The sequence below is a fragment of the Notolepis coatsorum genome, assembly GCF_963971535.1.
Source record: "Notolepis coatsorum genome assembly, chromosome: 2".
In the NCBI taxonomy this organism is placed as follows: domain Eukaryota; kingdom Metazoa; phylum Chordata; class Actinopteri; order Aulopiformes; family Paralepididae; genus Notolepis; species Notolepis coatsorum.
The window spans coordinates 301,478-323,007 of record NC_140166.1 but is presented as its reverse complement, the minus strand read 5'-3'; the positions used below and the strand labels follow the sequence as shown (position 1 = coordinate 323,007).

At 43.9% G+C, this 21,530-nt stretch overlaps 1 protein-coding gene across 1 annotated transcript in view; it reads left to right on the top strand.

The window, feature by feature from the left end:
• The window catches only part of ttc22 (tetratricopeptide repeat domain 22), an 81,811-nt gene that overhangs the window by 34,330 nt on the left and 25,951 nt on the right, over nt 1-21,530 (top strand). The window contains exons 4-5 of the mRNA XM_084307590.1: nt 1,259-1,314; nt 14,513-14,628. Of these exons, the coding sequence (XP_084163716.1) occupies nt 1,259-1,314; nt 14,513-14,628 (172 nt within the window). The remainder of the gene's footprint in view (nt 1-1,258; nt 1,315-14,512; nt 14,629-21,530) is intronic.

The window sequence follows — 21,530 nt, the reverse complement described above, 5'->3', positions numbered from 1 at the left end:
ATTACAATTTACTCAAGCCTAGTAACAGACACAGTATTTCTGACACTGGGAATACATTCTGTCCATAGATGTCCAACATGCAAATGGACCATATTAAAAAAAAGTCTGTAAATGTGTATTCTACATTCTTATGGAATGAATGAGATAAAAATAAATTTTAATAAAAGAAATGTATATTATTATTCTTAAAAAAAAAATCAGTTAATTTTCATAACGCGATAATTTGCTGTGTAATTAATTAATCTAATTAACGCGATAAACTGACAACCCTAAAAAATGTATTAACAGATTGCAGAATGGGTACAGTACAGTACACATGATTGTTAAGGGGATGCAGACCAGAGAAAGACTTTCGTCTTGTTTACATCAGGGTCCCCCATTTTCAATTCATAATGACATATATTACATGACATACAAGTAGACAGTACTGTTGCATTTAGACATTTATGACATACCAGATCTACAAATACAGTACTGTTTGTGATACAAAAAGAGTCTGAAAAGTGAGTATATACATTTGAGGGGGTGTTTGTCACGGCAGTTTGATGGTCATTTCAGTTTGACCGTAATACTCGTCTGACTTAAACTTAATTTAGTTAGATTGCCTTTCACCACGGACACGTGTCAAGTCATGACAATAACCACTTGGGAGCAGAGTCCCTCAATTGTACACCTAAACCCTTAAAATAACCTTATTAAATAAGAATGAAGGTAAATTAAGAAAGAAATTAAGTAAAAGTGTGCATGGACTAAGTAGAATTAAGCCGCAAAAACCAAAAATGTTACCCTTAAAAAAACGATTAAAACCCCTTAATTTAAATGAAACTCCTTAGTTTTCCCCGACTTTACTGATTAATTTGTGTTTAATCTCAGATTGAAATTATGCATGTTTTGCAATGTTTTAAATACCCCCTTGATTTTAAGGTGCTTTTTAAGACATTCTAAAGTTCACTTTTTAATATATTTTTTAAAATATGTATTCTTTACCTGCCTTGTGGAGAATGGTAGCCTGTTTCAGTTGAATATGACTCTATATCGCACTGTGGATTTTAAATGATTAGTATGAATACATTTGTATATATTATATAGTTTGCATGGCCGTGTAAGGTGATTTTTTGTATTGTTCAGTATTTAAAAGGTCTATGAACATGGTCCCAGAAGCAATAATAAATTGTATTTCATTGTCATTATAAGGACTAATTCTGTAGTTATTATTTATTTGTTTGTTTGCTTTGTTTGTTTATTTGTTTGTTTTTAGATACCAATGGAGGAAAAGAGAAGTTGGTATTTCAAAATGGCAATGATATATATAAGGTAATTATATAAGGTAAATAAGATACATGTGTTCAATGATATATATAAGGTAAGTAATAAGGTAAATAAGATACATGTAGATTACTGTAATGCATTACTCATTGGCTCAACATCTAAATCCCTCCATACTCCATAATCCCTTCAACTGGTTCAGAACACCTCAGCCCGCATCATCACCCGCTGGCAAATTCTCCCACATCACACCCGTCCTCTCCCTGTTAAGTATAGGGTTGACTTTAAGATCCGTCTCCTCACTTACAGAGCCCTCCACTCCCTATAGCACCTGCCTACATCTATAACCTCCTTCAACACTACACTCCGCTCATCCAACTTAGCCCTTCTGAGCACACCACACAACCGCCTTAAATCCACAGAAAACAAATCATTCTCCTCCGCTGCTCCCCGACTCTGGAATCAACTCCCATCGAACATCAAAGAAGCCCCATCCGTAGAAACATTTAAGTCCCACCTCAAAACCCACCTGTTCAACCTTGCATATACTCCTGACCCCCCAACCCCTGCATCACTTACATTTTCAATTGTGTACACACCTATATTTTAGTATTATTATTTATTAAAAATGTCTCTGTCTTGTATAAGCTGTCTCCCTTTCTCTGTAGTATCCCCACCATGTTGTCATTGGGAAAGTCCATGTACTGTGTTTGTCCATGTGCTGTGTTTGTCCATGTGCTGTGTTTGTCCATGTGCTGTGTTTGTCCATGTGCTGTGTTTGTCCATGTGCTGTGTTTGTCCATGTGCTGTGTTTGTCCATGTACTGTGTTTGTCCATGTACTGTGTTTGTCCATGTGCTGTGTTTGTCCATGTGCTGTGTTTGTCCATGTACTGTGTTTGTCCATGTGCTGTGTTTGTCCATGTGCTGTGTTTGTCCATGTGCTGTGTTTGTCCATATATCATAATGCAATGTATGTAAAATGCTTTGAGATACCTTATGTAAGGCACTATATAAACTAAATGTATTATTATTATTATTACTATTACATGTGTTCAATGATATATAAGGTAATTACATAAGGTAAATAAGAGACATGTGTTCAATGATATAAGGTAAGGCTGTCAATCTATTAAAATATTTAATCTGATTAATCGCATGATTGTTGCATAGTTCCATCGCAAATTAATCACATATTTCTTTTATCTGTTACTAAATCTACCTTAAACTGATCTTTTTCAAGTTTTAATACTCTTATCAACATGAGTCAGGAAATGCTTGCTTTATGCAAAAAATGCATGTTTTTTTATTGCCACAATGAGAAATACTGTCCAGAATCTTAATCAATTAACTAAGATGTGCAAACTGCATTGTAAAACTAAATAAAAAATAAACAAAAAAATACCAATACCATACCAATTTACTAACTGTAACATTACATAGTAATGATTACTAACACAGTAGTGTGTTGAAAAAGAAGGGGGAAAAAGATAATATATATTTTTTAATAATAATAATAATTTAAAACAATGAATAAAGTGTGCATGAAATAATAGGAGAAAGAAAAAGTTAGGAACACAAGTCACACACACAAGTTTTCTAAAACGTTAATCTCGCGTAAAAAAAAATAGTGGCGGCGTTAAAATAATTTTGCGCTAACGCGCTAATAACACATTCACTTTGACAGCCTTAGTAATTATATAAGGTTTATGTTTATGCAATCGAAAAAAAGCTGTAAGGTAAATAAGAGTCACATGTTCAATGATAAGGTAAATAAGAGATGTGTTGCATTGATCCATGGATGTGACACTGATATGATTACATGACATGTACATGTCAAGTCAAGTCAAGTCAAGTCAGTTTTATTTATATAGCACATTTACAAATGACTAACAGCCAAACCAAAGTGCTTTACAACATGATAAAAACACTAGGGAGAATGCAGTGCTAGAGTTTGATTGATTGATTGAAAATTGTATTAACAGATTGCAGAATGGGTACAGTACAGTACAGCTCAATACACACAATTGTTAAGGGGATGCAGACCAGAGAAAGACTTTCGTCTTGTTTACATCAGGGTCCCCCATTTTCAATTCATCATAACATATATGACATACATGACATACAGATAGACAGTACTGCTACATCTATACATTTATGACATACCAGATTTGCAAATACAGTACTGTTTGTGATACGAAAAGAGTCCAGAAAAGAGTATATACATTTGACATAGAAACTGTACATTGGAGGAGGTTGGGGGGGGAGGTTGGGTAGGAGGAGTGGGTGGGGGACACTGTACAACTGAACAAGCAAAACTGTACATTGGAATATTGACAAGACCATACTTGGTCATTTACTGTACATTGGGGGGGGGGGGGGTTGTGTTAGGACATTTACAGGGGCCAGTTTAGAATTGCAGTCTCCTGTAGGTGTTTTTTGAGGGTAGTTGCATGCTCCCTGTGCTCCCGATGCCAATCTTATTATACCAACTTAATGCTTGCCTAAAGATTTGACTAATGTCACTGTTACACTGAAACCGCCCTGCCTGCTTAGACATTTAGTTTATTGTCGGATTTAATATAAATGTAATTTATTAAATGAGTAAAGGATTACGAAGCAAAGGCCCTCCCGACTCTAGCATGAGACATACAGCCAAAACGACGGATACGTCACACGCCAACAGTCATGACAGACTCAGCGGAATTAAATCTTGGTGACCTAATGAAGGCAATTAAAGACGGGACTGATGTCTCAAACAGAATCGCCAAACAAGTGGATAAAATCCAATCTGCCTTGACAGCCATGGATGGAAAGCTGACAGGTTTGACAACAAGAGTCGATACTATGGAACAGCGGATCAGTGACGTGGAGGACCACACCCAAGACCCAACACGCTGACAGCCGGCTTCAGAAATTAGAAAAATAAATCTCATACCTGACGGAGAGGAATATCGACCTGGAAAATCGCAGCAGAAGGTTTAATCTTAAAATCCACGGCCTTCCCGAGGGGAGAGAAGGTCCCGACCCAATCGCCTTTTTCGAGGCGTATTGAGCTACAAGCAGCGCACCGAGCCCCAAACACTCGCCCAGCCGCAGGCCGCCCGCCTCGTAATGTTTGGGTTCGCTTTCTCCGTCTCCAGGGGAAGAATAAGATTCAACAGCTGGCCAGGGAAAAGCGCTCCCTCACGTTTGAAGGTGCCAAAGTCCAAATCTTCCAAGACATTCCACCGGCTATTCAAAAAATTAGAAAAGAAATGTTTCTCGAGGCCAAAATCGCCCTACAAGACAATGGCATTGTCTATAGAATGCGCTGGCCCTCATCATTACAGATCGACTTCAAAGGGAAGCAAATAATGTGTCATTCAAAAGAGGATGCCGATTTATTTCTCAAAGAGAACAATCTTCATCAAAAAACGAATAAAAGCGGCCCAGCAACTGTTGAACACTAAGGTGACAACCAACGGATCAAGATAAGTGACTGTGAACATTTGAACTTCTATCTCTTTACTTAATTTTTTTCCACCCATAGGCATATGCCTACTATTATTGGAGGATAATCTATCACTAAAAGAACTGCATAGCCTACTGAATATTTATATCTAATTAATGATCTACGGTGTTGAATTAGAGCAGTCAATTGGTTATGTTTCTCTGAACATTTGAACCGTTTTTTCTATTTACTTTATTATAATTTTTTCACCTATAGGCTATGCCTACTATTATTGGAGGATAATCGATCACTAAAGAACTGCATAGGAGCCTACTGAATATTTATATTAATATATTGAATTAATGATCTACTGTGTTGAATTAGAGCAGTCAATTTGGTTATGCATTAATACAGTGCAGCTGTATTGGTTTCGTTTCGCTCGTCAAGCCTCCTGCCATACTTTAATGGAGCGGGTTTTGTTTAGTGTTATTATTATTGTCATTATTATTATCATTATCACGATAATGTTCACTACTGTTCTCCTTTTTTTATTATTATTATTGCAGCTTGTTATTCGCTTTTTTCGAGACACTTAATTAAAGTAGGCAAACTCTGTGATCAAGTGAGTCACGCAATATTCCTGCCATACTTTATAGCGTGTTTTGTTTAGTGTTATTATTATTGTCAATATTATTATCATTATCACGATCATCTTCACTACTGTTCTCCCTTTTTTTTTTTTTTTTTTTGCAGCTTGTTATTCGCTTTTTTCGAGACACTTAATTAAAGTATGCAAACTCTGTGATCAAGTGAGTCATGCAATATTCTATCAAAACGAATTATTGTAAAAACTGTTTGTCACACTAATCTTCTTAGTTTCACGGCTCTATCATCTGAGGTCTGACGTTCGATCATGGATGGGCCACGCACACGACCTAGCAGACTCATACTATTAATTTAGCAAAGATCCATGGCTTATAGGCAGTGTTGTGCTAGTTACTGAAAAATAGTAACTCAGTTACTTTACTAGTTACTTCATTTCAAAGTAACTTCGTTATTGTACTAGTTACTTACACCCAAAAGTAATGAGTTACTGTGAAAAGTAACTATTTAGTTATTTAAAAAAAAAATTAAAAAAAAGATTGCTCCCGAGTCCCATGCCCCAGATAGTACTCAAAATCGGTTGATCAACTTGACAGTTTCCATTCACATCACCGAACTCTGCTAAGCAATGTGGTCTAGATACAAACACAAATCTGACACAAACAAATGTTGTCCCGAGTCGATATAATAAGAAGTGCGCCGGTTGAAGGAACAGCCTTGATGTCGCCGGAGCGTTTCATTATAACCATTATAATTCAAGGGTACTACGACTATGCGTGCACCTCATGGTACCAAAGCACCTCAAAGGCGCTTAAAACAAAATTACAAACATCACAAAACAAACTGGTCAGACTACTACTTGACCTGAACCCCAGAACCCACCTCACCCCTGCCCACTTTGACAACCTATGATGGCTTAGAGTAGACAACAGAGTACAGCAACTTGCAATAGGCCTGGTCTACAAGATACACTATACGACCGGGGTGCCCATGTACATGTCAAAATACTTCCCAAAGGTCAGTGAATACCACAACCACTACACCAGAGGAAGCTCAACAAATCATGTTAAACCCAGATTCGGCTCCAACAAGGGACTAAACACGTTTCGCAATTATGCCACAACAATGTGGAACGCCCTACCCAAAGCTAGGGGTAACAGTACTGTATATTTGAATACCGTTTATGTCACAAATGTATCAGTACTAAATACCTATATGTCCCTATGCCATAAATGTCATGTATGTTGTGTATGTCATAAATGTCTATATGAATTGAAAATGGGGGACCCTGATGGAAACAAGACAAACGTCTTTCTCAGGTCTGCATCCCCTTAACAATTGTATGTATTTAGCCGTACTGTATTGTACCCATTCTGCAATCTGTTAAATAAAGTTTTCATTCATTCATTCATTCACCATCTTGCAAGTTGCAACGTTGTTTAAGATATCAATCAAAGCATTGCAACGTTAGAATAGTTAGGATATCAATTGTGCATGAAAGGACTATATTTATATTGTTTGATTAGTATTATGAGATTCCCTGGCAGATTTCGTACAGTCAAAATCCGTTGATCAACTTGAGTTTCAGTGAACACATTGCACTCACCAAAGTCTGCGGTGGTCGAGATGTAGTAAGTAACGTTACGTTAGTCCAGTTGACTCCAGCAGCGCCTCAAACATGTTCTTTATCTCGTTTCCATGTTGTATATTAATTATCTCTCCAAGTAGTTGCTAAATGGTTTGTTAGTTTGTTACTGCGTTCTTTTTATGTAGATTCATAGCGAGCGTTTGTTTTGTTTACAATAGAGAGGGTCTATTTCTTTCCGTAGCCGCATTTCTGGTTTGCGCATTTCTGATTGGCCAGTGGCCAGACTCGCCTCGTATCATTCTACGCGGGTGGGGATGAGGATAATAATAATAATAATAATAATAATAATAATAATAATAATAATAATAATAATAATAATAATAATAATAATCACTACCGCTCGCTATCAATCTACGCCGTATATAACGCAAATAACGCAGTGACGAACCATTCAGTAACGTAAGTAGCGTTACTGAATTTCAAAAGTAATGCGTTAGAGTACTAGTTGCGGCAAAAAGTTACTTCGTTTCTGTAACGCGTTACTTTGTAACGCGTTAGTCCCAACACTGCTTATAGGTATTTAAAAACGTTGTCATATGAACCCAGACTGTTGCTCACGACCTTGCCTCACAGACCATAACCCATTTATATTGGGATTAATACTACAATCTGCCGAATATAACAAGGTTAACACATTATTCATTTTTCTCTTTTATTTTCTTTCTCGCCACTTACAGCAGATTGTCTATCATTCAAGTAGAGTTATTCTGAGGGGAGAGAGAATCTAAACCTTTTGGCATTGAACCTTGTAGTTTTTTTTTTATTTTTTAATATTTTTTTAAGTGTGGATGTGTGTATAGGGGTGTGTGTTTGTGGGCATTCATGCATATCTACTTATTACTGCACCTATAAAGCCTATTTGTGTCTGAGGGTGTGTGTACATACATGTATATATACTTCCTATTATTTAATCTAAAGCCTATTCGATTACTGTGGACATATACATTATAGGCTACATGTGGCCATTGTGGTATTAGCTCTCCAAGAATATGAATTATTTTACAATTAGTGTGGTACTGGTAGGCTTGTTTGCATGCACATGGCTACATGAATGTGTGTGAGTGCACATGCATTCGTGGACAGGCATGTGTGTATGTGTGAACACAGTATGTATGCATTTATTATTATTTCTCCTAAAAGCCTACTTACTGCGCAGATAGGTGCAGCACATATACGCATGCATTTAATATGATTTCGCTTAAAGCCCATTCACTGCATTGGTATGAATACTGCATTTACTATTTCATCTAAAGCCTTTTTTCTCGTATGCATGGGCAGCAGGTGCACGCACACACCTATTATTATTTCACTCAAAGCCCATTTCATGTGTGTAAGTGCAGCATTAACGCAGGCACATGTGCAATACGTATGCACTTTATTGCATTTATTAGTTCATATAAAGTCCATCTGCTAAATGTGAGACATTTACTTGTCTATGTCTGATGTCATAGTTTCAGTTTATAGGTTTAGTTCTAAAAGTTGTAAAAATGTCTCTGCTGGACAGAGACCACGAAACTCGGGAGACACAGGCAGTGGTGCGTTATTGAAATCAGGGCCGCCTGGGAGAAATGCGAGGCCCTGTGCGAGATTTAACGCGAGCCCCCCCCCCCCCCCCCCCCCCCCCCCCAAGGGAAAAAAAAAAAATTATATATATATATATATATATATATATATATATATATATTATTATTTTTTTTATACAGTCAACATATTCTTAAATAATAGCGCTGCCCGAGGCGGGGCATGATACAGTCAACATATAGCAAAAGAGAGAGCGAGAGAGAGCTCCCGTTCTACAGTCAATATACAGTGTACAGAGAGAGAGAGAGAGAGAGAGAGAGAGAGACACATTGGAAAGAAATTGAAATGCTATTTGGCCCTAAACAGAGAGTACACAGTGGCAGAATACCTGAGCACTGTGACTGAAGATCCTTGAGCACAGCCTAGCCATCGAGAAAGGCCGCCATAGGCAGACTGTGTGTGTTAGAAAGAGAGAGAGAGAGAGAGAGAACATGTGTGTTTGTCATGTGTGTGTGTGTTAGAGAGAGACTATAGCATGTATGAGAGATTCAAAAGGACAAAGATCAACACTTAAATCCAACAAGAAGAGCGTCTATACCAGAGAAACCAAAGCAGCAAGGAGCCAATGGCCGACATCAGCTAAATAGGCTAGCCAGGTACTGTGACCAGGCCACACACAGCTTTGGCCAACGGCCCAACGCTACCCAAGCTACACAAACGACCATTCACACACAGCACATGTCGTATCTCCAAATGTTGTGAAGTAGCATATGTTTTGCCTGGAAAAAAACATCGTTATTAACAAAACATTCGGGAGGGGAAGGAAGGAAGAGTGGGGTAATGTCATGACATTTTACCTGCACGAGGAACGCCGGGCGAAAGGCCGCAACACAGGTCTCCACGTTGACGAAAGGCCTCTCGCTGTCGGGACAAAGCTATGGCCAGAGCCTTGTCATGGTGCAGGCCCGACTACATCTTCTGTCAAAGATGATGTCGTAGTCAGAGTGCCAGGGCCTGCTATTCTCAAGGCTAACTGATAGCATCAAACGAACGTTCCCAGCTGACGCTAAACAGCTAACTGGCTAACAGTTAGCTCAATCAGGCACCTGGCTGCATGTAGTAGCCGCATAGCTTGCTTCTGCGTTAGCTAACAGCTAACAAGCTATGCGGCTACTGTCTACATACAGCCAGGTGCTCTCACCAGGCACACACAGTTAGCTACTAGTAGTACTATATATTAGCTAGTCGACCAGTTTGGCTCCAGAGAGAGAGAAAGATAGATAGGTCAGGACAGGTCCACGGCGGGTATATAATCATAGGTTGACTCACCATAACGCAGTATCAATGAATGCGGCGCGGCCGGCGCCAATGGTAAAGTTGGAAGGAGACTTGGCCCACGGTGTAATTTCTTCTTCGAGTACTTTCCGGCAGACTGGACACCTTTCGGCGTATTGCTGCCTAACAGATTTATCTGCTCACAAGTTCTCTTCTCCTTCTTTTGAAAAGACATCCACTCGCCTCGCTCCTCTGGATAGGTTAGCTAACGCTAGTTAGCCGTTAGCTAAGCTAGCTACTAGCCGACATCATCATGGCTATCCCGACTGAACCACACGTTAGCACTCAATATTATAACGTAGCTAAAGCTAACTAGCTGTCCCTGTCTTTAGCCGGGATGGCTAGCCTGATTGAACTGTCTAACATGCAACAACTTTCATCTTCAGTCCATCTGCCGAACGATGTCCTCTTCACCTTGGCAGGCATAAACTCCAATGCTGCACGCGCGGAATAGTCAGACGCTACCTTACCTGTAACCCCTCCCCTCATTGAAACCAATGCCTGCTGCAGAGCACCAGAGCTCCAATAGTGACCCAGGTGCAGACCCAGGAACAAGTCATTCTACAAACGTGTCTAATGTGAAATATATAAGCATATAAGCAAAACTAGATTTTAGGTCTGTGATGAAAAAGGGCCTTGCGGGAAGGGGGGCCTCGCAAAAAAAAAAAAAAAATAAATAAAAAAAAACAATAAAAAAAATTAATAAAATTTTTTTTTTTTTTTTTTTTTTGCGAGGCCCCCCTTCCCGCGAGGCCCTGTGCGACCGCACTGCTCGCACACCCCCTGAGGCGGCCCTGATTGAAATCATCTGGGGTTGCACGCACCTAATGGCGCCACGTGCACGTGCGCTCCCGCGAATGCGCATTTAATGTCCCCTCGCTTGAGCACAGACTAAAGACAGTGCCTAATTGCCTCTACGAATGGAATGTAACACATGTCATTCACAACAAGTTAGGTGTGAATGTATCTGAGAACGTATTTAACACACGTGACGACCGGCGCTATTGATATGCAAATAGCGAGTACTTATCTGGGGTTGCACGGAGTGCAGCTTAATCTCCGGATAGGAGAAGTTATAGAAGTAGGAAAGCTATCCTGCTGGGAGTATAGAGGGGAGGTGGGTGGGCATGTAGGGGGGGGAGTAGACGCATGGGTGGGTTCGTACGGGTGGATTTGGAGGGGTGGGATATGGACAAGGGCAGATGTATGTATATTGTTGTTGTTTGTTTCCTTTTTTTTTTTTTTTTTTTTTTTTTTGGAAATCATCTGGGGGGCCGCAAAATATCATCCAGCGGGCCGCGAATTTGAGACTATATGCGCGGTCAGGCCATTTCTTTTATCTCCATCTTAAATAAAAAAAACAGAAAGAGCTGATCTGACTGCAACCGCAGACCATATAGCTAGGGTTGATAGCCTTTACGCCTCAGCCCCTACCTCGGCTCTTTATAAAGAACGTCTTCAACTCCAATCTAAATTCAATTTACTGACCACAAATAAAACGCAGAAGCAGCTATTCTTGACCAAACAGCGGTTCTTTGAATTTGGTGACAAGGCGGGGAGACTGCTTGCTCACCAAGCACGTGCCACATCCCTATCCAGACTGATCCCCAAGATCCGATCCACGACTGGTGATGTTATTTTAGACCCTGTAGAGATTAATAAGACGTTCCTTGCCTTTTATTCAGAACTGTACACCTCACAGTGCTCTTCAGACATATGGGACGGGGACAACCCTCTAGAGGAGATTGCCTTCCCCAATATTGATAAAGACCTAGCTAAGGCATTGGGCGGTCCGATTAAGATTACGGAGGTACTGGAAGCAATCACGTCTGTACAGAATGGTAAAACACCGGGCCCAGATGGGTTCACCATGGAATTCTTTAAGTCATTTTTTACATCCATCGCTCCAATTCTCCAGGAAATGTACAATGAGTCCTTTTCGAAGGGTCGCTTGCCCCCAACTATGTCTGAGGCCTCGATCTCTCTCCTGCTCAAGAAAGACAAGAACCCTCTTCTATGTGGCAGCTATAGACCCATTTCACTTTTAAATTTCCCCTTCATCGAGGCACCAGACAGGGCTGCCCCCTTTCCCCCCTTCTGTTTGCCCTAGCCATCGAACCACTGGCCATCTGGTTAAGACAGGAAGAGAGGTTTGAAGGCATCACACAGGTCGGAAAAGTTCATAAACTGTCCCTATATGCAGATGACCTCCTTCTGTATATATCTAACCCGACCGCCTCTCTCCCTATAATTCTTAATATACTGGACAAGTTCGGGTCCTACCCGGGCTATAAGTTAAACCTTCATAAAAGCGAACTCTTTCCAATCAACTGCTCAGCCAAAAAAATACCCCGGACTTTCTTCCCCTTTAAGTATACAACAGATGGATTCAGATATCTAGGGGTTAACATCACCAACTCAATCCAAACAATGTTCTCGAAAAACTTCTCACCTCTTCTTGAAAAGTGCAAACTAGACTTCAACAGGTGGACATGTCTTCCACTGTCTCTAGTGGGCAGAGTCAATTTAATTAAAATGGTAGTGCTACCAAAGTTTTTATATCTCTTCACCCATATCCCAGTCCTCATTAAGAAGTCGTTCTTTAAGACACTCGATCAATTAATAAGCTCCTTCCTCTGGGGCAATAAGATCCCACGGATGAGGAGATCAATACTACAACTCCCCAAAGAGCTAGGGGGACTGGCACTGCCTAACTTCCAGCACTACTACTGGGCGTGTAACATACACAAACTTTTATATTGGATGAGGGGCACGACACACAACTTAGGCCCGGTGTGGGTCGACATGGAACTCTCTTCCTCTAGACACTCTCTTCGCTCTCTGCTGTGCTCCCAACTCCCTAGGTCGGTTACTGGACTCTCTGCAAACCCAATGGTGGTCGACTCCACAAAAATTTGGATTCAAATCAGGAAAAGCCTCTGCCTCCATAGGGCCTCTGACCTCTCCCCCACTTTTAACAATAATTTATTCCTGCCCTCTTGCACTGATTCTTCCTTTCAAGTCTGGTTTGACAAAGGGATAACCACTTTTAATTATCTCTACGACCAAGGGACTTTCATGTCTTTTCCAGACCTCGTAAAGAAATTCGACCTTCCCAAATCCCACCTGTTTCGTTTCTTCCAAATTAGGCACTTCACACAGAACCAGAACCCCAAATTCCCTAGTCGGCCCCCTGAAACCCTTATAGATTCACTAATGGTTCTCAACCCGGGAAAAAAACGGCTAATCTCCAACATCTACAACCTGATTAGCTCCGCTACGGATACCCCAGGAACCGGCCCTAAGAACTTGTGGGAGCGGGAGATGGGAATTGAATTGTCTGATGAGTATTGGAGTTGGGCATTGGACTCTGTTCACTCATCTTCCATCTGTGCGAGACACGGCCTCACACAGTGCAAGGTTATACACAAAGTCCACTACACAAACTCGAGACTCTCGAATGTACCCCAACATCTCTGACGCATGTAATAGATGCAAACAATCCCCTGCTGATCACACCCACATGTTCTGGTCCTGCCCCAGCCTTGCCACATTCTGGTCTGAAGTTTTTGAAACTATCGGCACAGCCTACAACCTTACTATCACCCCTGATACTTTGTGGCCTTGTTCGGTGTTCCTCTGCAGCCTCTACCCTCCAAAATATCACATCCTGTTCTTGCCTTCTCCACTTTATTGGCCAGGCGACTTATTCTTTTTAAGTGGAAACATATTCAACCTCCATCTCACAATAGGTGGGTTAAGGAACTACTATTATCTATTAATCTTGAAAAGCTCAGATTCTCCCTCAAAGGCCCTACTGGCTCCCTGAATACCTTTGAGAAGACTCAACACTTTGATGAACATTGTTGCTCAGCTGATAGAGTTGTGCCCTTCCTGATGGCTTGTCGTACAGAACTTGTAAGTCGCTTTGGATAAAAGCGTCAGCTAAATGACTAAATGTAAATGTAAATGTAAGACTTGGAGACCCCTTTAAAAGCACATAGAATCCTTGACATCCCTGCCTGGTTGTGACGACTGAGTCCCCCCCCCCCTCTGTTTTTCCATATTTTTATTTATTTCTTCAAATGTTTTGTCTTTTCATCTCAGTTAAATTAGTATCATAGGTTTTTTTATTTTATTTTTTTATTTTTCTGTCACATATTTTTATTTTGTATTTTCGTGTATTATACAGTATGTATGTTTGTTGTCGCTCTCCGTGGGGGGGATGGGGTGGGGTTAGGGGATAGGAAAGGGAAATGGGGGGGGGGGGGGAGAAAAAAATGGAAGATGTATAATTATGTATAATTGTCTGCATAATTTTGAAAACTCTTCCAATAAAGAAAGTTATTAATGCATTTATTGCATACAATGCAATAAAATACACTAAAATTACAGAAAAGGGTAAAGTACAGTACATAAGAAAGCAAGGGCAAAGTGCAATATAAAAAGAGACAGGAGAATTGGATAAAAAGTCCAGAGTGGCAGCGGACGTCATGTGTAAGTGCTGGGCTGGCTCTGGTCAAAGGCCAGGGGGGAGAGGTGTGTTTTGAGCCAGGATTTAAAAACCTCTAGGCTCTGGGCAGATCTTATGTGTGGGGGGGGGGGGGGGGGGGCAGCAGCAGCAAAGGCTCTATCTGTGATTATTATATGACATTTAATGCATGTCCTCCTGTATGTTTAATGTGAGCTGTCCCCTGTGTCCCCGCAGACTGGAGGACATCGTGAAGACCAAGCTGGACTCGGAGTACTCCAGGATGTCCCACTACAACAAGGGTCTGCAGCTGCTCACACACTCCCTCAAGTCAGAGAGCACACATCACAAAGGTATACTCCTCACTACAACAAGGGTCTGCAGCTGCTCACACACTCCCTCAAGTCAGAGAGCACACATCACAAAGGTATACTCCTCACTACAACAAGGGTCTGCAGCTGCTCACACACTCCCTCAAGTCAGAGAGCACACATCACAAAGGTATACTCCTCACTACAACAAGGGTCTGCAGCTGCTCACACACTCCCTCAAGTCAGAGAGCACACATCACAAAGGTATACTCCTCACTACAACAAGGGTCTGCAGCTGCTCACACACTCCCTCAAGTCAGAGAGCACACATCACAAAGGTATACTCCTCACTACAACAAGGGTCTGCAGCTGCTCACACACTCCCTCAAGTCAGAGAGCACACATCACAAAGGTATACTCCTCAGGGTTGAGGGGGGTCAAGGTCAAGGTCAACTTTATTTATATAGCACATTTAAAATCAACCGAAGTTGTACCAAAGTGCTGTACAATACAAAAACAGAAATACTAAAAGAAATATAAAATACAGTACAAACACAAAGTCATATAACTACAATAAAGTTTAAAAAATAATCACGACACGACCAAGGGATGTGTGTGTTACCGAGCCTCAGAACGCCAATAAAAACAGGTGAGTCTTCAGCTGTGCCTTAACACTCTGTAGGGTCTGGGCAGACCTAGTTTACAGTGGAAGACTGTTCCATAATTTAGGGGCAGCCACCGCAAAAGCTTGATCGCCTTTAGTCTTTAGCCTCGACCTCGGGACGTCTAAGAGCAGTTTATTTGCTGACCTCAGTGCTCTAGCAGGGGTACAAAGATGGAGGAGTTCAGCTAGATACTGAGGGGCCAACATGGAGGAGTTCAGCTAGGTACTGAGGGGCCAACATGGAGGAGTTCAGCTAGGTACTGAGGGGCCAACATGGAGGAGTTCAGCTAGGTACTGAGGGGCCAACATGGAGGAGTTCAGCTAGATACTGAGGGGCCAACATGGAGGAGTTCAGCTAGATACTGAGGGGCCAACATGGAGGAGTTCAGCTATAGATACTGAGGGGCCAACATGGAGGAGTTCAGCTAGGTACTGAGGGGCCAACATGGAGGAGTTCAGCTAGATACTGAGGGGCCAACATGGAGGAGTTCAGCTATAGATACTGAGGGGCCAACATGGAGGAGTTCAGCTAGATACTGAGGGGCCAACATGGAGGAGTTCAGCTAGATACTGAGGGGCCAACATGGAGGAGTTCAGCTATAGGTACTGAGGGGCCAACATGGAGGAGTTCAGTTATAGGTACTGAGGGGCCAACATGGAGGAGTTCAGCTATAGGTACTGAGGGGCCAACATGGAGGAGTTCAGCTAGATACTGAGGGGCCAACATGGAGGAGTTCAGCTAGGTACTGAGGGGCCAACATGGAGGAGTTCAGCTAGATACTGAGGGGCCAACATGGAGGAGTTCAGCTATAGATACTGAGGGGCCAACATGGAGGAGTTCAGCTAGGTACTGAGGGGCCAACATGGAGGAGTTCAGCTAGATACTGAGGGGCCAACATGGAGGAGTTCAGCTAGATACTGAGGGGCCAACATGGAGGAGTTCAGCTAGATACTGAGGGGCCAACATGGAGGAGTTCAGCTAGGTACTGAGGGGCCAACATGGAGGAGTTCAGCTAGGTACTGAGGGGCCAACATGGAGGAGTTCAGCTATAGATACTGAGGGGCCAACATGGAGGAGTTCAGCTAGATACTGAGGGGCCAACATGGAGGAGTTCAGCTAGGTACTGAGGGGCCAACATGGAGGAGTTCAGCTAGATACTGAGGGGCCAACATGGAGGAGTTCAGCTAGGTACTGAGGGGCCAACATGGAGGAGTTCAGCTAGATACTGAGGGGCCAACATGGAGGAGTTCAGCTAGATACTGAGGGGCCAACATGGAGGAGTTCAGCTAGATACTGAGGGGCCAACATGGAGGAGTTCAGCTAGATACTGAGGGGCCAACATGGAGGAGTTCAGCTAGGTACTGAGGGGCCAACATGGAGGAGTTCAGCTAGATACTGAGGGGCCAACATGGAGGAGTTCAGCTAGATACTGAGGGGCCAACATGGAGGAGTTCAGCTAGATACTGAGGGGCCAACATGGAGGAGTTCAGCTAGGTACTGAGGGGCCAACATGGAGGAGTTCAGCTAGATACTGAGGGGCCAACATGGAGGAGTTCAGCTATAGGTACTGAGGGGCCAACATGGAGTTCAGCTAGATACTGAGGGGCCAACATGGAGGAGTTCAGCTATAGGTACTGAGGGGCCAACATGGAGGAGTTCAGCTAGATACTGAGGGGCCAACATGGAGGAGTTCAGCTAGATACTGAGGGGCCAACATGGAGGAGTTCAGCTAGATACTGAGGGGCCAACATGGAGTTCAGCTAGATACTGAGGGGCCAACATGGAGGAGTTCAGCTAGATACTGAGGGGCCAACATGGAGGAGTTCAGCTAGGTACTGAGCGGCCAACATGGAGGAGTTCAGCTAGATACTGAGGGGCCAACATGGAGGAGTTCAGCTAGATACTGAGGGGCCAACATGGAGGAGTTCAGCTAGATACTGAGGGGCCAACATGGAGGAGTTCAGCTAGGTACTGAGGGGCCAACATGGAGGAGTTCAGCTAGGTACTGAGGGGCCAACATGGAGGAGTTCAGCTAGATACTGAGGGGCCAACATGGAGGAGTTCAGCTATAGGTACTGAGGGGCCAACATGGAGGAGTTCAGCTATAGGTACTGAGGGGCCAACATGGAGGAGTTCAGCTAGATACTGAGGGGCCAACATGGAGGAGTTCAGCTAGATACTGAGGGGCCAACATGGAGGAGTTCAGCTAGATACTGAGGGGCCAACATGGAGGAGTTCAGCTAGATACTGAGGGGCCAACATGGAGGAGTTCAGCTAGGTACTGAGGGGCCAACATGGAGGAGTTCAGCTAGATACTGAGGGGCCAACATGGAGGAGTTCAGCTAGATACTGAGGGGCCAACATGGAGGAGTTCAGCTAGATACTGAGGGGCCAACATGGAGGAGTTCAGCTAGGTACTGAGGGGCCAACATGGAGGAGTTCAGCTAGATACTGAGGGGCCAACATGGAGGAGTTCAGCTAGATACTGAGGGGCCAACATGGAGGAGTTCAGCTAGATACTGAGGGGCCAACATGGAGGAGTTCAGCTAGATACTGAGGGGCCAACATGGAGGAGTTCAGCTATAGGTACTGAGGGGCCAACATGGAGGAGTTCAGCTAGATACTGAGGGGCCAACATGGAGGAGTTCAGCTAGATACTGAGGGGCCAACATGGAGGAGTTCAGCTAGATACTGAGGGGCCAACATGGAGGAGTTCAGCTAGGTACTGAGGGGCCAACATGGAGGAGTTCAGCTATAGGTACTGAGGGGCCAACATGGAGGAGTTCAGCTAGATACTGAGGGGCCAACATGGAGGAGTTCAGCTATAGGTACTGAGGGGCCAACATGGAGGAGTTCAGCTAGATACTGAGGGGCCAACATGGAGGAGTTCAGCTAGATACTGAGGGGCCAACATGGAGGAGTTCAGCTAGATACTGAGGGGCCAACATGGAGGAGTTCAGCTATAGGTACTGAGGGGCCAACATGGAGGAGTTCAGCTAGATACTGAGGGGCCAACATGGAGGAGTTCAGCTATAGGTACTGAGGGGCCAACATGGAGGAGTTCAGCTAGATACTGAGGGGCCAACATGGAGGAGTTCAGCTAGATACTGAGGGGCCAACATGGAGGAGTTCAGCTATAGATACTGAGGGGCCAACATGGAGGAGTTCAGCTAGATACTGAGGGGCCAACATGGAGGAGTTCAGCTAGATACTGAGGGGCCAACATGGAGGAGTTCAGCTATAGATACTGAGGGGCCAACATGGAGGAGTTCAGCTATAGGTACTGAGGGGCCAACATGGAGGAGTTCAGCTAGATACTGAGGGGCCAACATGGAGGAGTTCAGCTAGATACTGAGGGGCCAACATGGAGGAGTTCAGCTAGATACTGAGGGGCCAACATGGAGGAGTTCAGCTAGATACTGAGGGGCCAACATGGAGGAGTTCAGCTATAGGTACTGAGGGGCCAACATGGAGGAGTTCAGCTATAGATACTGAGGGGCCAACATGGAGGAGTTCAGCTATAGGTACTGAGGGGCCAACATGGAGGAGTTCAGCTAGATACTGAGGGGCCAACATGGAGGAGTTCAGCTAAATACTGAGGGGCCAACATGGAGGAGTTCAGCTAGGTACTGAGGGGCCAACATGGAGGAGTTCAGCTAGATACTGAGGGGCCAACATGGAGGAGTTCAGCTAGATACTGAGGGGCCAACATGGAGGAGTTCAGCTAGATACTGAGGGGCCAACATGGAGGAGTTCAGCTAGGTACTGAGGGGCCAACATGGAGGAGTTCAGCTAGATACTGAGGGGCCAACATGGAGGAGTTCAGCTAGATACTGAGGGGCCAACATGGAGGAGTTCAGCTATAGGTACTGAGGGGCCAACATGGAGGAGTTCAGCTATAGGTACTGAGGGGCCAACATGGAGGAGTTCAGCTATAGGTACTGAGGGGCCAACATGGAGGAGTTCAGCTAGGTACTGAGGGGCCAACATGGAGGAGTTCAGCTAGATACTGAGGGGCCAACATGGAGGAGTTCAGCTAGATACTGAGGGGCCAACATGGAGGAGTTCAGCTAGATACTGAGGGGCCAACATGGAGGAGTTCAGCTAGGTACTGAGGGGCCAACATGGAGGAGTTCAGCTAGATACTGAGGGGCCAACATGGAGGAGTTCAGCTATAGGTACTGAGGGGCCAACATGGAGGAGTTCAGCTAGATACTGAGGGGCCAACATGGAGGAGTTCAGCTAGATACTGAGGGGCCAACATGGAGGAGTTCAGCTATAGGTACTGAGGGGCCAACATGGAGGAGTTCAGCTAGGTACTGAGGGGCCAACATGGAGGAGTTCAGCTAGATACTGAGGGGCCAACATGGAGGAGTTCAGCTAGATACTGAGGGGCCAACATGGAGGAGTTCAGCTAGATACTGAGGGGCCAACATGGAGGAGTTCAGCTAGATACTGAGGGGCCAACATGGAGGAGTTCAGCTAGGTACTGAGGGGCCAACATGGAGGAGTTCAGCTAGGTACTCAGGGGCCAACATGGAGGAGTTCAGCTAGATACTGAGGGGCCAACATGGAGGAGTTCAGCTATAGGTACTGAGGGGCCAACATGGAGGAGTTCAGCTATAGGTACTGAGGGGCCAACATGGAGGAGTTCAGCTAGATACTGAGGGGCCAACATGGAGGAGTTCAGCTAGATACTGAGGGGCCAACATGGAGGAGTTCAGCTAGATACTGAGGGGCCAACATGGAGGAGCTCAGCTAGGTACTGAGGGGCCAACATGGAGGAGTTCAGCTAGATACTGAGGGGCCAACATGGAGGAGTTCAGCTATAGGTACTGAGGGGCCAACATGGAGGAGTTCAGCTAGATACTGAGGGGCCAACATGGAGGAGTTCAGCTAGATACTGAGGGGCCAACATGGAGGAGTCCAGCTAGATACTGAGGGGCCAACATGGAGGAGTTCAGCTATAGGTACTGAGGGGCCAACATGGAGGAGTTCAGCTAGGTACTGAGGGGCCAACATGGAGGAGTTCAGCTAGATACTGAGGGGCCAACATGGAGGAGTTCAGCTAGATACTGAGGGGCCAACATGGAGGAGTTCAGCTAGGTACTGAGGGGCCAACATGGAGGAGTTCAGCTAGATACTGAGGGGCCAACATGGAGGAGTTCAGCTAGGTACTGAGGGGCCAACATGGAGGAGTTCAGCTAGATACTGAGGGGCCAACATGGAGGAGTTCAGCTAGGTACTGAGGGGCCAACATGGAGGAGTTCAGCTAGATACTGAGGGGCCAACATGGAGGAGTTCAGCTAGATACTGAGGGGCCAACATGGAGGAGTTCAGCTAGGTACTGAGGGGCCAACATGGAGGAGTTCAGCTAGATACTGAGGGGACAGACCATTTAAGGCCTTGAACACAAACATGGCCATTTTAAAATCAATTCTGAAACGAGCAGGGAAGCCAGTGCAGGGAAGCCAGTACTGGTCTGATGTGCTCACGCCTCTTTGTGCCAGGGGGGGGGGGGGGGTGTAGGAGACACACACACGCAGACACACACAAAAAGGGGAATCTTAAAGTTACCCCAGAGGGGTGACCACTGGAATCGCTGAGTGATGAGAGAGGGTGGGGGAAAACACAAGAATAAAATAAATAAAAATGTAAACTGTAGGAAACACAAAACACCAGTATAAAATAACTGGGTAAAAATCACTAAAATAACCACCACAGCCTAGCAGTTGAAAACAACAAGAAAAACAACAGCACTATAGAGACAGAGAGAACACTAGAAGCATGAGCTTGGGACGCTCCTCTACTGTTGAGGGGAAAACATGAAGTGGACAACAAGCATCCAAACACAGTCAACCAAACCTACTTCAAGGCGCTGCACACCTGACACCAATCAGGTGGCAATCACGCCCACACACCTGCCATGCCGCATGGCAATTAACTGCAGAGGCCAGTGATTGACAGCTGTCCCTCACAGAAAGACGAAATAGACAGCCATCCCTCACAGAAAGACGAAATAAAGCCGAAGCACCGTAGAATAAACTCAAATAAAACCCACATAAACCGTGATCCATCACAATACTGTTTGAGTCACAATAGAATAGAGTAGAATAGAATATAATGAGATAGAATGTGAATTTGCTGTTTTGCTGTAATCTTTTGCTGTAATTTTGTATTCTCTGTGGCTGAATAAAAAAAGAGACAACTGGAATAGAACACAACAGAATATAAATGTTATCGTGTACTTATGGGAATTTCCTGACATAAAACTATAGA